The 17989-nt window shown below is 31.2% G+C and overlaps 4 protein-coding genes across 6 annotated transcripts; 2 read left to right on the forward strand and 2 right to left on the reverse strand.

Annotated features, from left to right (window-relative positions):
• The first annotated feature begins 393 nt into the window (after positions 1–393).
• Positions 394–1061, forward strand: LOC107468084 (uncharacterized). Its single transcript, XM_021132771.2, has one exon. The coding sequence runs from the start codon at positions 454–456 to the stop codon at positions 754–756; it is 303 nt and encodes a 100-aa protein (XP_020988430.1). The 5' UTR covers positions 394–453; the 3' UTR covers positions 757–1061.
• Positions 1062–1625: 564 nt separating this feature from the next.
• LOC107468192 (protease Do-like 5, chloroplastic) lies at positions 1626–4718 on the reverse strand. Of its 3 annotated transcripts, none has more exons than XM_016087448.3 (8): positions 4445–4627; positions 4251–4386; positions 4095–4157; positions 3492–3581; positions 3149–3271; positions 2942–3029; positions 2785–2859; positions 1626–2559 (listed from the first exon to the last, which is right to left on the reverse strand). In XM_016087448.3, the coding sequence occupies exons 1-8, from the start codon at positions 4486–4488 to the stop codon at positions 2453–2455; spliced, it is 726 nt and encodes a 241-aa protein (XP_015942934.1). In that variant the 5' UTR covers positions 4489–4627; the 3' UTR covers positions 1626–2452. The 3 variants fall into 3 exon arrangements, with proteins under 3 accessions (XP_015942934.1, XP_015942935.1, XP_015942933.1); XM_016087449.3 differs by having other exon boundaries at positions 4251–4345; positions 4445–4593; XM_016087447.3 differs by having other exon boundaries at positions 1631–2559; positions 4251–4376; positions 4445–4718.
• A 1823-nt stretch (positions 4719–6541) lies between these two features.
• On the reverse strand, positions 6542–7581 carry LOC107468085 (uncharacterized). Its single transcript, XM_016087323.3, has one exon. The coding sequence runs from the start codon at positions 7515–7517 to the stop codon at positions 6645–6647; it is 873 nt and encodes a 290-aa protein (XP_015942809.1). The 5' UTR covers positions 7518–7581; the 3' UTR covers positions 6542–6644.
• Positions 7582–16775: 9194 nt separating this feature from the next.
• LOC107468105 (receptor like protein 29-like) lies at positions 16776–17983 on the forward strand (the record flags this gene model as incomplete). The annotated part of the gene is made up of 1 exon (XM_016087340.3): positions 16776–17983. A coding segment is annotated over exon 1 (1194 nt), but the record flags the coding sequence as incomplete, so codon positions are not given.
• Positions 17984–17989: the final 6 nt, after the last annotated feature.

The following is a 17989-nucleotide window of genomic DNA, read 5'->3' on the forward strand; positions in this document are numbered from 1 at the left end:
TTTTATTTTGTTTTAATTTTGTCCCAAAAATTTTTTATTTGCTTCAAATATATTTTTGATGGCTAAATTCTCAAAAAAATTAAGATCAATATAACAATAATACATGAAAATTATACTTGATTTGTTTGTGTTGAGGGTTATTCTTATGAAATTATTGTTAAATTGATCTTAAATTTTTCAAAAAATTAGATGTCGGAGTAGAGTATATTTGATGCAAATAAAAGACTTTTAAAAAAAATTGAAATAAAACAAAATTTATGACTGTTTTAAAAACTTTTACAAAACTTAAGAGATTTTTATCCCTTCAAAATTTAATTTTTACTAAAAATATAAGATTATTTTACACAATTATTATAAGTTGTTAAGGGAGTTGTATGTAATTTGCGAAAAGAAGAATGATATAGGGGAAGTCGTGGTTTAGTTGAAAACCTAAATAGTGTGTGGTTGGGGGCGATGGAAGAAGAAGCAGTTGGAGAAGGGTCGGATGCGGTTGGGCGGGCGAGGAAGCTGCTGTTTCGGCGAATGCTGGTGGGGATCAAGGATGGAAGATTCTTCTTGGGCGGATTCTACTGCATCGACAAGCAAGGCAACATCATTCTCCAGGATGCCGTCGAGTATCGTACCACTCGCCGATCCTCTCCCTCTCCCCTCGAACAGAGGTGCCTTGGCCTCATTCTCATTCCTCCTTCCTGTCGCGCCACGTGTCATGTTGATTGCTCTATCGACGAACAGTTGTCCCTTCTATCTCTTACTTAGTTAGTTATTATTGTCTTCTCTTTCTTGCATTTTACTCTTGTATGTTTATTAAAACTCTTGCTTCAAACTTTACTATTATAATTTATTAAGAAGAAGCAGCTAAATTTGCGAGTCACGCAAGCATATATGTTCAAAGCAGAGGCTACTCTACTTGTATTCATTTTATTGATCGTTAATTGTAGTCAAATTAAGACGTCCTTCATTAATGGTATTGTACTAGAGAGCTCACTTTGATCAATTAGGGAAACTTTCTGTGCAGCCTCACATGTTGTTCCAGAATCAACTTCTATCCTTTTGGTTGAGAATTTGATCTTCAATTTTGTACTAGGTACTATGGTTTCAGTGGCAATCATGTTGTGATAAAATAAGACTAAACAGTGAAGATAAAATACTTCAGAGGGCAAGGGCATTAAGCGTGCAATGCTTCCATGTGCAGATAGAACACCTACATGACAAAAAGTAAATACATTCAAAACAAGATACTAACAATCACAGAACAAATATCCTAAAACTGCAATGCCCTACTTAACCCTTTAAATCTTGTTTTGATTAAAACTATAGCCAAATAGGTTAGTTTAAGTCTCCAAATCTTGGAATAGATAAAATGAAGTGAAAACTTGAAAATAAATGCTTGAAAGAAAAGAAAATTAACAATGTGAAGATAAAATGAACATGAAGAGAAAGAACTAAATACAAACTGTAATTTAAATAACAAGTAAATTAAAGTTTAAAATAACTAAATAAAAGAAATTAAAATATTCGCAAAGAAATGAAAAGGGAATAAAACAAAAGAAACTGAAAATAAAAGAGAAAAAAATTAAGAATAAAGGTAAATTTCAGGACACTTACATTTATGGCGTCAGTGTAATTTTGGATTTTGTAGAGTTTTGTGTGATAGTGTGATGTTCACATTGAAGTCTCTTTTTCACCTATGTCTTTCTTTTATTTATAGTCCAAAAGGATAAATTTGCAGTGTTTTTTTTCCCACGAGCTAACTTCCTCCTATTTCTTAGGTTATGATATTGCCTTGACCATGAAAAATCTTGACTTTAAGGTTGACCATGAAAAATCTTGACTTTAAGGTTGATGTCCTGTGTCTTTTTTTACATTAGTCTTCAAGTCCCACGTTCTTAAAGGGCTTTTGGATAAAACCTTTGTTTAATTACTCATTTCAACATTTAGAAGTGATCGACTCAGCTTCTTTTATGATAAGTTGAATCCTTGTGCTAAGTTCTTATGGAACAACCCTTATGATACTTCGACCTACATTCTCGTGGAACAACTCACATGCTATGACATTTTGACTTACATATTATTGACTCACCTTTAGGTCAAACGATCTTAGTCGAACTATCTGTATTGTCGAATTTTGTGCTAAATCACAAAATCAGCATAGATCATATACCTGCCTCTAACAAAGCAACTCACTTTCGACATCAATTAGCAATTTCTTTTTTAATGAAAGATAGTGAAAAACTCCCACACATTCATTGTTGATTTCTCAATTGATATATTGATACATGAGAATAGTTGATTTATGCACCTCAAGTCATGCTATTATATTTGAGATTAATATTGCTAGTAATTTAGCATGCTTGTAAAGGTTGTTGTTTGAACATCAATCAAACATGTTATTCATTCGTTACCAAAACCTATTACTGTAAAAAATGTCACACAAGATATGGAACATGGTTGATCAAAACCTATTACTGTAAGGTGTTCCATAAACAATAAGATATGGTACAGTCCTGAGAACAGTGTCGATGGGAATCGCAAAGTTAACACCTGATGACATTCCGCTCCCTGAAATTGCGTGAAAAATAGCAAAATAAGTATTCTTGGGGAGTTGGAACATTAGTGAAGGTGGAAACTCACGACTTCAGGTGAAGTTGATATCTGAGAGCCGTTAGATGATTTGACTGATTTGACTAAATTTTCATTCAACGGCTCTTAGGTATCAACTCCACGTGAAGTCGACTTCACCTGAGTTTTCACTTTAGTGAAGAATAGCATACACATAACAGTTACCTTTTCTGGTGAAGGTTGCTGTGTTTACGCCAATAACATGGCCGTATGAGTCAATCAATGGTCCCCCTGAGTTTCCTGTTTTCCATCCATGCATACATAACATCACAATTCAAACATTGGCACTGGAAACATCAGGAAAATGAGGTGTGTTGCTTGCCTGCATTAATATCTGCATCAGTTTGAATAGCTCCTTTAATGGCCCCTCCATTTGGTGAAGGTATCTCACGCCCTAAACCACTCACCACCTGCAAAAGTTACACCACACAATACACCATCATAACATCCGTTTCTTTCAATACAATGAAGTAACACCTATAAGGTGCAACACATTTTGTTCTATCTAGGAAACAACATGAAAAATTACCCCTGTTGTGAGAGTATTTTCATATCCATAAGGATTCCCAATTGCGAAACAACTTTGACCTACATGTAACTTGTTAGATTGACCAAGAACCACAGGCCTGATTTCGTGCCCATCAACATCAATCTGCAAATAGAAAAATTATTGTCTGTTAATTTTTAGAACCTTAGAAGGTAGGTGTTGATGCCTCAAGTTAAGGAAAAATGTCAGCTATGCCTATGCAACATCAACATGATCAAGAGAAAAGAAACTCTGGATCATTGTTATTGGCATATAAAGAAGAATCCTATAAGATTGAAAAATAAAGAAATCAACTGTTGAGGGAAAAAAAAGGATTAGAATGTACCTTGAGAACAGCAAGATCATAGGCTGGATCAAACCCAATTATCTTGCCTTCACTATAGAAGCTATTCCCTTTGGCATCAACTAAGAAAACCTGTAGACAATATCATGATTTTGCAGTAATAGTAGTGGTGTGCTGCTACTCAGATAAAGGGTGGTTGTTTGAAGGTTTAATTATTCTGTTAGTTTTTATAGTTTTACCATTTTTTACTTAGATCTTTATATTTTTTTTTTTCAATTGAGTCCCTACACTGCTTTAATTTTGTAATTAAGTCATTTCTAGTGTAAAAGTTATTAGAGTTAACTGAATATTTCTTTACAAATTGAAGGTATTTATAATTAAAAATTTAATTAAATCTTTGACCGCATATATTTTAGTAAAAATATTATGTTAATTTTAACATTTTTAACATGAAAAGGAAGTAATTACAAAATTAGAAGACCCAATTGAAAGAAAAAAAAAATATAATTAAAAATTTGGTAGAACTATAGGTACCAGCAGAATAATTAAACCTTGTTTGAATGATTGGAAACACTCTTGATACATAGCTAGAAATTGACCACACAAACAAATTAAATCCAAAACGGCAACAGAATTATGAAATACCTTACAACGTTGTAAACCACTTGTATCAGTAGCAAGTTTGGCAACAACATGGTAATTAGTAACCTGTTGAATCAAAAGAAGTAATATGAGGAAAATCAAAGAGAGAATGAAATGAAATTCCTTGTCAAAGTTGATCGGTCCTTGGACTTTTCTTACTACGTGACCAAATTGATCCCAAATGAAGCCAGAACCAGTGCCTTGGACTTTTGCATCTGCATCCTCATCCTCATCCAGCATCCTCAATTCAATGTCTTTAATGAAAACAACAGATGGTGATGTTTCCTGTGATAATCTATCCCCAAGTTAAATTCAAAAGAAGTAATAAAGCAACAAGGTAGTAGATTGCTGACCTCAAAAAGGTGCACAAGAAGGTGTTCTTGTTGCTGAAACTCATCTTGTAGCAGGTTGTGAGCAAGTGCAGGTGGTGTAGAATTGAGATTAGCAAGGCCAAGCCAAGAAGAAACAACAATGGAGGAGACAAAAGCTAAGGTTCCTCGCCTACTAATTCTTCTTGAGGGAATTGGGTTTGCCAACCCAGACAAGTTGCTTTGGATACAAAACACTGCCATGCCTTCAATCCTACCAATTCAGATTTCACACACAGGATAGCATAATAACGGATCACCCTCCTTCTGTTACTGCTTCCGTTACTTTTAACTCTACTGTTAACTAAGGCTGCGTGTTTGTTTTCAGGGACACAGGACACACTGAGATTTGGATATAGAGATACAAAATCGTGTTTGAGAGATGAGATATAGACAGAAATATTGTGTCTAAAGACACTGAATTAGTGTATTTTGTGTCCATCCTAACAAAAAGGACACAGAAACACTAATAAGAGATATAACTTATTTTTTATTTTTTCTTTTATTATTCTTGTTAGTTTTTTATAATTATATTTTTTTTCTCAAATTTTTTAAATAAAAAAATAAATTAAATTTTCATAATTTATTCTAGTTTATCACCAAATAAAATATAAAATTATAAAATTTACGTCTTTATCCTTTGTATCTTGTTCTCAGTAGCTTGTCTTGTCCTTTTCTCGTAAAATTTTTTATAATTATATTTTTTTCTCAAATTTTTTAAATAAAAAATAAATTAAATTTTCATAATTTATTCTAGTTTATCACCAAATAAAATATAAAATTATAAAATTTGTGTCTTTATCCTTTGTATCTTGTTCTCAGTAGCTTGTTTTGTCCTTTTCTCGTAAACAAAAGCAGCTTAACTAAGAAACTTGTTCATGGGCTTTGCCAAACTAATTGCACTCACGGAATAATATTATCATTCAAATATTAAAAGTATTAATAAAAGGAAAATGTTCCAAGAAAAATAGATCTTATGAAAATTTGTAATAACAATGAATAGTCACAAAATATATTTTTTTTTCGGACACGACAATAATTGGTTTAGAGATAAGACAGGTGGGTTTTTTTTATTATTATTCCTATTCTTTTGGGTCTACAAAGACAGGTACCTTTACCCGCTATCTCCCATGACCTTGGGCCTTCTTTCTATGCCCATTGGAGCAATAGTACTAGCTTCTATATGTTTTGTTTTAGAAAAGATAGGACACTCATTATCATCAACACAAAGGAATCCATTTGTTAAGAGTAGTCAATAACCTTTTAAAAGCGATTTAAAAAATATAAATATTTTTATTTAAATTTTAAACGCTTAAATGTTTATCTTTATACAGGACTAGTCTATATACACAATATTACCAAATAGTTTCACTAATATTTTAACATCATTTAGTAAGTTTTTAAAGTATCAATTTAATTATGTTTTAGTAAGAAAAGTTAATCTCACATCAATTGCTATTAGAACGGAAAAAAAAAAAGAACAAGAAAACAAATTAAGCATACAACACGTTTGATAATTGCTTTTGCCTTTTGTACGGATATACAATCTAGCCCACAAAATTAAGCAAGGTGCTCAGTGCTAGCTAATAATAATTTCTAATAACAAAAAAAAACTAAGAATAATAATAATTTCTTGACACAATATATTAATTGTTTCTAGAGAATATAAGGATCTATATATTTTGTGATCGCAAATTAAGAAGAAGAAAAAATAAATGAAAAATTTGTGGTTGCAATTTCATTTCTGTAAAGAAGGTCCTTAATTTAATTTTCTATTTTCAATAACTGAATTCTTTTCCCCTAATCTTTTAGTATATATATATATACCCAAAAAAAAAGAAAGAAAATAGATAAAAAATTGTAAAAATTCAGATGAAGTTGACTTTACGTGAAATTAATATTTAAGAGCCGTTAGATGAAAATTTAGTCAAATCAGTCAAATTATCTAACGACTCTCAAATATTAACTTCACGTAAGGTCGACTGCACCTAAATTTCCACCGATAAAAAATCATAAGACTATGATGTAATTTAATCTAAAGAGTAAAATGCACGATCTGTTTGGTAAGATGAAAATGCACCATTCAAAATAAGCACAAGCTAAACACAAGATATAGCAAAATTTTCTGGCATATCACCTTCCCATACATTACATGTCTATATATAATACCTTATTATATATCTAATTAAGTATTATTTCTAGCTGCTGCCTGAAGTCTAATTTGTTTATTGAATTTCTGAATAAACTCTTCAACCCTCCTATTAAGATCCTCATTTGACATTTTAGAAAACTCATCATTTTCTTTGTCTTCTTCTTCTTCTTCAACTTTTGCTCCTTCACTCCCTGACCTCCTAATCCTCACACTGCTGTTCTTACTCTCATCAATCACAACACGCTTAGTTCTATCACCTCTCTCCGATTTACTTCTCTTATAGTAACTCCTTCCAATACCAACTTCTTTCTCATCTTCTTCATCACCATGCAATGGAAATAGAGGCTTAGTGTTTTTCTCATTCTTGTTATTGGAGCCTTTTTCACTAGGCTTCTTCTTCTTTGGTTCATTGTATGCCACAATTTCCAACACACGTTCTTGTGTAATCTCATTATCATGATGATGATGATTAATGATAATTTCCTTCTTGTTCTTCTTCTCGTCATCCACAGTTTCTTTGGGACTAATAATAATACATTGTTTATCAGCTTCATAGCTTCTTGCTTCTTCTTGCTGCTGGCTATGTTTTACATACTCTTCATAAATTTGATGATCTTGCTTCTTTTTTGATGAAGAAAATGCTCCATAGTCAGCAGCTATGATGAGGATTAAGGTGTTTGACATGAAGAACCAAAAGATATTGTTGTTCAATAGATCATAGGGAGAAAGGTTGAAAATATAAAAGATGGATATGTATATGAAAAGGGAAAATATAGAAGCAAAGAAAGATAAATTCAAATTCTTTGCTTTCCTATGTTGTTGTTTTTGGGCATAGTAACGAGGTTTTGGTTTGTAATGTTTCATGCAATCATAATTATAATCTTCCTCAAGATATGGTTTGGCCATAGTGTATATAGTATAGTTTATGTGAGAGAGAGAGAATGTGTATGTGTTTGTTTTTTTGTTAATGTGATTTTGGTGGGGAGTTTCTAAATGATTCACATGGGCCTTTATATATGGGTATGATTGATGATTAGGTTGCAAATGATTGATATTGCACAATTACAAGCATGCCCCTCTCTCTATTATTCTCAATATGTGCCTATGTGGCAAGGTCTCTATCTCATCATTTAATTTAATGATACTAAATATTGAACACAAATGTGCCAGCTAATATTTTGTACATTAAATTAAAACTGTATGATGTATGTATTTGTGTTGAATCTTTGCTTCCTTGGTAATCCTTGTATTTTAATTATTTTACTTTTTCTATCATAGACAAATTTATGGGCTAATTAAATCACCGAAATAAAAATAACACTACAATAATTTCAGCAGATAGTGGCGATCGATTTACGACAGTTATAAAAATTCGCTGCTAAATAAAAAATAACAGTAGTTAATGCAACCGTTAATTATTGGAGTTGCTATCAATTTTATATTTAATGACGGTTAGAATTAATTGCTGCTAAATATAACAAAATTACACACATAATTATCGAATCAATATTTATATTTAGCGGCAGTTTTATTCAATCGTCGCTAAATTTACTTAGTTTTTCGCTCTCATATTTAGATGTAATCCCTTTTTTAAAAAAAGTCATGCACTTAGTAAGATTCATTCACGAGATTTGAGAGAGGAGAAAATTATTAATTAGGTGGAATGAGGGAGTGAACACTAACACTAATCAAAAGACATTTTGGTGTGTTTGTGTTGGATTCATTTTCCGCTTGTTATTTTAATTTATTTACAATGATAGGTATGCAAGTTAAAAATTATTATGCATGAAAATGAAAAGGGAAGAAAGGAGGGAAAGTCAAAAGATCCTTAAACGTCATGATAAATTGGCATTTTTCAAACACGTAGCAAATTGTCCACATAGTAATCTTCATTATTCAGCGCCTAATTACTGATTAGTGATTATTATAAAGTATAAGAATTGAATAAATAGTTTGAATTTAATATATAATAATAAATCATTGATGGAACACAATCATGTGCGTGCCATCAAACTCAAAGTATCAAACCCCATTTGTATACGGCATGCTGAAATGTCGATCTCTACATATATGTTATTATTAAGTTAAGATTAAGTTACTTGTTTCATTGCAATTGCATGGACCGTAACCCTTCTCAAACATTAGAATAAACAGAAACATTAATGATAGGCGTAGCGGTACTCTTTCTAGGGAAGTATATACCTTTTCGAAATCTCTAGAATCTGTACTTGGAAAAGATTGATTTCAAATCTTTTGCTCAATTATTGTACTATATATATAATGAAAACCATTTTTGGACAATGACTATACAGTACTCTCTATAGGTATCCTTGTTTTCTATTTTTATTTAGTTTAAGAGAATATATATATGGAAAAATCTAGGGACCAGCAGTTTTATTGAATTTTGGTCAGCATGTAACCAGCAGAGGAAGGTGAGCCATTGGATGAAATCTCACACCAATCTCACACCATCAAATCATCATTGATGACTAATTGATGGCTAACAATCACAAAAATTGCTGGCCCATAGCATTGCTCTATATATATTATATAGAATCATTTAATTTAGCAAACACCTTCAAAATAATTACTTAGCTTTTATCATAATTATATCAAAATTAATATAATGTACAATTGATCAATAGTTTACATACTATATTCTTCTTAATTCTGTATAATGTGATTAAATTAAAGTTTGTGAATAAATTCGTTTACAAATTTAAAGAGAGCTAGCTAATAGCGAACTTAAATAATGATAGAAATGGCAGTGCAATATTCCTATTTCGTTAATTGTCCCTAAACATGAAATTAAATTAAAGCTTACATACATACATTTCTATAAACTTCTAGCATTATTCCCCTCAAATATATATTATTAGCAAACTATATATCAATTAAAATATTGTGTAACAATATTCCTATAGAGGTTAATGTAAAATTTTATTTTATTTTGTTTTAAAGTGGTATTTCTAAACTTTTGCATGCTATTGGCACAATTGAGAAACCTTCTTAGTGTTAATTTTTTTTTCCTAGGATATAAACATACGGACGATTTTTAAGTGTACCGTTATACTGGTATTTTAGTAATTTTTAACTGTTGATCTTAATTATATATTTTTTTATAATTAAAATCAACGGTTAAAAATTACTGTAAGAGGATACACTTAAAAGTTTCGGTTCTGCTACGTTACCAACAACATATCTGCCAACTTCTGCCAACTCTTATTTATAATTGTGTTTCATGAAAGTGTGTTCGTAGATGTGTCTAATAAAAATGTTTTTTTTATAACTGTGTTTAATAGAAGTGTCTTTATAGATATATTTTTTGGATGTGTCTCTTTATATATGTATTTAAAATATATTAATTATTAGACACATTTACGAACACACTTCCATGAAACACAAATATAAATAAGAGTTAGCAGAAATTGGCGGATAATATGTTGGTTTTCCTAAAAGTTTTCCTAAATATATATAAGTGCAGTGCATTTAACATTACTCCTGAGGTTTGTTTTGGTTTTCATATATACAAAGTATTATTATTAATATAAAATGTGTGGCCCAATATTCTATTATTAAAAGAAAATATATAAAAATATGACTATTTCCTAAGCATGTATGTTCTGTTATATATAGAGTAACTTGTGGCTATGTGGAAAGTGAAACGAAATATGATTGAACCAAATGTATGAACGCGTGTGAATTTGAGAGAGGTACATGGACACTTGTGCGATGAAACGAAAAATTTCAAGTTTTCTTTGAATGATTAACAACATGACTAGTTATAGCTTCTGTCTAGCTAGCTGTATATCTTTGTTAAATTATTGAACAAATAAAAACCAAAATCACACAACCAAAGACAAGAAATCATCAATGCAAAAGTCTGCGTTACTCTTTGCTGAATCTTAGGCACAACATATAATTAATACCATAATAATGGTGCTTGTGGGTCCTTTGGTTTTTACTCCTTTTTTCCCTCGCTCCTTACTTCAACCACTTATGTTTAGGGTTTATTATATTATCTCAGACTAATCTAATGTACCTAAAAACCTTATTTCATGATACGATAATAAGGTTTTGGATGTAAGCTTATTAAAAATTTTTCAATAATAACAATAGATAACATATAATTATATATATTGAGAAGACTTCATATTATATATTTTTTAACTTGTTTTCAAGAATTTTAAAAGTATTCCTTCAAATTATTAATATATATTAATTTTTATATCATTGAAACAAATTAAACGCGTCTTAGTTAAATAATCAAATTAATTAATAGAGGCCACTTCGATAAAAATACTAAAAATGTCCTTTTTTAAACACGTTTATATGTGTTACGATATTATTATCCATTTTTATTGAATCAGTTAATAATTTATTTTTTAATAAATCATAACAAAATTAGTTTATTATAGTAATAATAATAAACTTAATTGTCCGCAACATAATTATTAGACCCGATTTGATCTGATCGATTTATATAATTTAAATCGAATAATATTTAAATTTTTTGATAAAAAGATAAATATATTCTTGATTTTTATTTTTAAAAAAAACTACGATTTAGTAGATTATGTAAATTGGTCGATTCAATCGAATTTAATAACAATTAAGTTTATGATTATTGTTATAAAAAAATTAATTTTATTTTAGCTTATTAAAAAATTTAAAAATAATCAATTCATTAATATGTTCAATAATAATAATAATGCGACATATAACTTTTTTTACAAATACATATATACCTTCGTCGTTTTGTGGGGTCCATCTCTAACTACTCTTTTCATTTGTGTAATGCTCCAAGTTTAACACATGTATCATGAAACCTTTAGGCCATGACATATTGAACAAGTGGCAAATTCTACTTGTGCAGCCTCTCTGAAATTTGGGTCCCAATTCAATTAGCTTGGTCTTTTTCAATCGTGTGTGGCACTAATCTAATCATGTTTAGATTTTACTATATAATTATAGCCAATTCTAAGATGGTGACGTAGGATTGTGTGGCGCACATAATATTTCAATTTTGATCCAGAATCAATGTAACAATAATGATGAATACAATAACGAGATATTTGTTATATTAAAATAATTTTTGACGGCAGAGATGGGGTTGGTTCATCATTTTATAAGCTTATGTATTCGTAGCCTAATGCCTATATAACTTCACCTTAATTCTGCCATGATATGCTCTTGATTAATTTTGAAAATGCTTATATTAATTAGATTGATTGATGAAGTTGGTCATAAAAAAAAATTCATTTATTTACGATAAAGAGGGAACAAGAATTGGTGGGATACAAGAATGGAAAAAGGAGTTGTCATTTTAGAATTGGATAATTATCACTTTCTTGCAAGATTATATGTTCATTATAAAACCCCCTTGGAATAGGGTTTTGTAGTAATGAGAGGAACACTACATGAACAACCAGATAACGATGAAACTTCCTTTGTCTCGTTCATGTTTACCCTATCATCATCATCATCATCATCATCATCATCATCATCATCATCATCATCATCATCATCATCATTTGTATTTGTGGTTTAATTACCTTGCCTCGCTAAACTATATGATATATAAATATATGAAATACTGTGAGAAGTATAAGAAAATAACACAATAATAATGAGAATTTTAATTTACTATTAGTATTTTTGAAGAACTTTAGGGTGCAACTATTTTAAGATTATTTCACATTTGAATATTATTGTTGGTAAATTTTTTTTGTTTCCTACGGTGTCTCTTAGTCCGATAGGACAATAACTAATCCATCGCGGTACTGAATTTCATTTAATGGTTTGTCGCTAGCCAATGAGCTGTTACATGCACAAGATGGAATTTGAACCTTCGACACTTGCTTAAGCAGACTAGTGAGTTAACCATTAGACCAACCCAACTTAGTTATAAATATGTACATAGTTAAGTCAATGAATTATAACTCAAATGATATCGTCTTTCTATACTCATCTAAAATGTTACAAGTTCAAGTCTTTTTCCGTAGAAAAAAATATGCATATAGTTAAAGTGACAAATGAAACGGAACCGAAATAAAATAGTGGTGCGTACTATTTATATAGCTAGTATAATTAATTAATTGGATCCATTGATATTTAGGGTTGGTAACTTTGCTTAGCTTGGAATTCAATGAATCAATTTCCGTGAACAAGCTAAGGGGGCTCACAAACTAAGGTTGGGGGTCCTTAAAATTAGCGGTTTTGTTGTAGGAAAAATCTACGTCTCATCGAATTAATATTGTTTGAGTGTAGTCTTTTCATCATTAATATGATTTCGATTAGATTATTATCTATATTATATGAATTTTATTATTATGTCTCATCCTTGATAAAGTTCTTTGTCTTCATTAATTAACAAGGACAATTTGGTTTTTGGTACCCTAAAAAACCAAATGACTATTCCATATTTAATATTTTTGCTGTGTATTATTCTGCTTAATTACATACAATAATCATTAATATTTATTATTAAAATTTCGTTAGGGAGGTCATAAAGTATTCGCTATGGAACTAATAGAATATTTGTATAATGTGTGTATAATAGATTATTTATTTGGTTCATTATGAGTTAGAAAATGAACATCCAAAGTAAAATTTTATTAATTTCTCAAACACAATACACTCATACTATTTAGAATAACCATCTAAGTACCAAAAATAATAAACATTTGATATCCTACTGAATCGAATATCCCTAAATTCTCATTGTACATATTGTACAGATATTCCATTAACTCCCTATACTTTCTCATAAAATATTTGTACAAAGAAAATCGAATATGATATATTTAGATTATGCAATTTAATTAATTATCCCTTTCAATGTTCTACCTGTTTCTTAATCACTGAACTATAGTTTTTTTCTTTTTTAATTGTGGAATATAATATCTAAACCACCTAAAGAATATGATTTACTAAAATATGACTAAACAAAGATTATTACATGTTATGTAATAATCTATAATAAATTTAATATTTTAATTTAATAATTATATTGATACTTAAGATGTTTGGCACCATGAATATTGACGGTAGGATATTCTTTGCACAATTATTCCGGAAGAAGTTAAATTTGATTTGATGCTCTTTGATTCTATCAAGCAGGCAGGAGATAAAATAGGTTAGTTTTGGACAAACTCAAATACTCTCACCTACTCGACTAAAAGCGGGTATGAATGGCTATTGAAGAAGAAATTTGGCTGGAATGATAATGAAAATTGGCTTTGGCTTTGGCGCTTGAGAATACCGGAGAAGATAAAGTGTCTGCTCTGACTTTGCCTCAATAACGGAGTTTCCACAACTAGTTACCGCTTTCAAAGAGGTCTTGCTATTTCTGATTTTTGTCAGAGATGTTATCTTGCTCAAGAGGAAATTAACCACTGCTTTAGGACTTGTCAAAAAGCTCGTCAGATTTGGATTAGCTTAAATTTGGGAATGACCGCTGAGGACTCTAGTTTGAATTTTGTGTCTTGGATTCGTTCTAACCTCAACAAAAATGAGTTTCTCTTTGCAGCGGCTTTTTGGTGGATTTGGAGGGATAGGAACAATGACATCTTCCATCAAGATGATCCATGGAATAAGGAGAAAATTGTTCACTTGGTTAAACATGCTACTCGAGATTTCTCTAATGTTGTTACCAACAAAAAAATATATTATTCCTTCTTCTTTGAAATATAGTTGGGAACCACCTCCAATGAATGTTTGTAAAGTGAACTGCGATGCAAGCGTTTTTGAAAATGAGCAATTAGCTGGATTTGGATGTATTATTAGAGACAGCATGAGAATTTGGATAAAAGGTTGTTCTGCCAGTATACCTCTTTCTAGTGTTCTCTGTTGTGAGCTTCATGCTATTTGGAGAGGGCTTGTTATGGCTTGGGATTGCGAGTGCAAAGAGGTCATCTGTGAAACTGATAATCTTGATGCGTTCCTTCTTGTTTCGCGAGGCACAACCAGCATGATTAGGAATGACTCTGATTTGCTTGACAAAATCAAAGAGATGCTCCAGCGCAATTGGACAGCTACTTTAGTTCTCATTTAGCGCACAACAAACAGAGCGGCTGATTTAATGGCTAAGACTGCTGCTTTAAACAAGCAAGTGTATCTAGAGTGGTTACTACCTCCTAATAATTTAGACATTATTATTAGAGAAGAGTGCTACTCTTTCTCTTAAATCTTTTTCTTTGTGTTATGTTCAATAAAAAAAAAGTGATTGATCAATTTAAATATTATAAAAGTAATGATACAAGCTAAACATGCATGCATGGTAGAATTGAGTAATCTAGGCCAAGGTGGATTCTCATATAAGATAAGGGGTAATGATCTTCTCCACCATCAATTTTTTGCTAACATTATTATACATAAAATCTGATTTAGCCCTTCTTTTAAAAATTTTATTTTAGTTTTTTTTTTAACTGTAAAATTATTTTTTATCCCTCCTTCACATTTTGCATGGTCAAATGATTCCATTACTACAAGTCATTTAAAGGATGTGACAAATGTTTTTCCTTTATTTTTCTTTACCTCTCTTAATTTCTATATTTCTCTGAATTGGTTTATAGTTGTTAATAAAAGATTGAGTATTAAGCACTTTTTGCTAAGCTCCTCTTTTTTTTTTCTTTTGGGTTGTTGTAGTTGGACCAATCCAAGTTGTCCATTATGTCTTTGGTCTTCGTTGTTCTATAACCCAACCCACAACACACTCAAATTAATATTGAGAGTTTTGTTTAGGATAAGAAAAAGGTTATTTTTTGGATATTGGATAAGATCCTTTAATATTAGAAGTTATTAGTGTTTTGCAAAATTATGAGAGTTGTACAATTCGCAAATAGCGGATTGTTAGATCAATTTTTTTTAATAGGTAAAGTACTAAATTAGTACCTTACGTTTACGTTTGAGCGTAATTCTGTTTTGGTCGTTAATGTTTAAAGTATTCTATTTGAATCTAAAAAAGTTTCATTTAGCTTCAATTTAGTCTCACCATGAGGTCAAAGATAAAAAAAATTAACAAAATGTCCTACATGGTAACAGTATAAGAACAAGGTTGATAATTTGGAGAATAAGTATAAGTTCCAGAGACACAAAATCAACCGTGTATGCATCAATACATGTATTTAACATTTTTTATAGTTTTATAGAAAATATTTCATTTTAATTATAAAAAAATAATTAATAAATATATTGATGCATTTACGGTTGATTTTGTACCTCTGGAGCTTGAACTTATTCTCTAGATTATCGACTTTATTGGACATTTCGTTAATTATTTATCTTTGACATCCGGTGGGACTAAATTGAAGCAAAATAAAAATTTTTTGGATTCAAATATGACACTTTAAATTTTAAGGATCAAAACAGAATTACGCCTAAATGTAGGAGGCCAATTTAGTATTTTACCCTTTTTTAATTTATAAAGATAATACACAGACTACTATTGTAATATTTTAATATTAAATTACAATACACAGATTGCATATTGTGTGCAATATGTGTTGTGCGTGTTGTGCTTATACAGAGCATCGCCTCTAAAACTCTGTAAAACTCCATTTTTTATAACATTAATGTAAAATTCCATTTGGTCTTCAATATTAAAATAAAAAAATCCTAAGAAAAAAGGTATCAATGGTAATGGTACCTTTACAGGTTACTACTACTAGTTGTGAAGGTTTAAACTTTAAGAAATTATAGTGATAATGAATTTTGTTGAACAGTGAAAAAAAATAAAATTCTGAAAAAGGTTGTTGGCTGAGTTCACGGATTGAAGTGTGAGAAAAGAAGAAGAAATAACATTGTCCCAGAAGATCAGCCACAAAGTGATGTCTAATCAATGTTACATTTATTCTGAATTAACCATTTAAAACTTACACTAACTCCTTTTTTCATGCAAAACCAACAACACTGTCATACTCACTCTAACTTTCTTTCTTTGCATCCTTCACTCCTGACACAACAAAAAAATGAGATGCTTAAGCGTTACCTTTACATTCTCCTCATTTGCCACCACCACCCTTCAAGAAAAACCTTATTTTGATCCTTTTCTTCCAATACCCTTCAAAAGTATCTACAGTCTTCAAGATTCCATTTGTGGGGCTACCATTGTGGCATTTTCTCAAATGGCATCCGTGCCTCTCTTCCTTGTATGCTTCCTTTTGTTTTCAGCTGAAATGATGGCAATGGCAATGGAAGAGGAAGAGTTGTTGGGGTTGTTTGAAGTGATGGAAGCTCTTCTTGATGATCCTGAATGGTCACAAGCACATCCCCAACCATGCACTGAAACTCCATGGCCTGGTGTTGAGTGTGAAGTTAGCACTGATGACCCTCAAAATCCAATATTTCATATCACAAAGATCCACATTGGTCCTGATATAGTTTCACCACCTTGCAAATCTTCTGCATACATATCCAAATCCTTGATCAAGCTGAGTTACTTGAAAACTCTTTCAATCTTCAACTGTTTTGTTGATTCACCTGTGACTCTACCATCAACACTATTTGGTTCTTTCTCTTCCTTGGAACACCTTGCCTTGCAGTCTAATCCAACCCTCAATGGAGAACTACCTTCAAGTTTGGCTGAAGTGTCTTCTCTTAGGGTCCTAAGCTTGTCCCAGAACAGCTTTCATGGAAAGATTCCAAGAAAGATTGGTTCTTTGCCTTGTCTAGAGCAACTTGACCTCAGTTACAATAACTTCAGTGGTCAAATCCCATTGGAAATTGGAGGGTTGAAGAGTCTGACCATTTTGGACATTAGTTTCAATGGAATTGAAGGCAATCTTCCTCATTCTCTTGGACAACTTAAACAACTTCAGAAGATGGATTTGAGCTCAAATAGGCTTGATGGTAGAATACCCTTTGATTTGGGAATGCTCAAGAGGTTAGTGCTGCTTGATCTGAGTCATAATTTCATTGTTGGTCCTATTCCTCAAAGCTTGTCAAGTTTGGAGAATTTGGAGTATTTAATAATGGATGACAACCCCATCAAAGCAAGGATACCATTCTTCATAGGAAGCCTTTTGAAGCTCAAATCAGTGAGTTTCTCAAGGTGTGGCTTGGTTGGTCCCATACCCAATTCTTTCTCTGCATTGAAGAACCTTTCAGCTCTATCCTTAGATAACAATAGCCTAACGGGACAAGTTCCATCAAATTTAGGCTTGCTTCCTAACTTGGATCAACTGAATATTAGCAACAACATGCTGTATGGTGTTCTAGAGCTGAATGGTGACTTCATTGCAAAGCTTGGGGAAAGGTTGGATGTGAGAGGGAACAATGAACTATGTATCAGTGATCTGCAAAACAAGCATAACCTCTCTTCATACTTGGAAATCCCCTCTTGTATGAGCATGAGAACAATAAATGGCACATCCATT

This window comes from Arachis duranensis, chromosome 10, assembly GCF_000817695.3.
Source record: "Arachis duranensis cultivar V14167 chromosome 10, aradu.V14167.gnm2.J7QH, whole genome shotgun sequence".
In the NCBI taxonomy this organism is placed as follows: Eukaryota; Viridiplantae; Streptophyta; class Magnoliopsida; order Fabales; family Fabaceae; genus Arachis; species Arachis duranensis.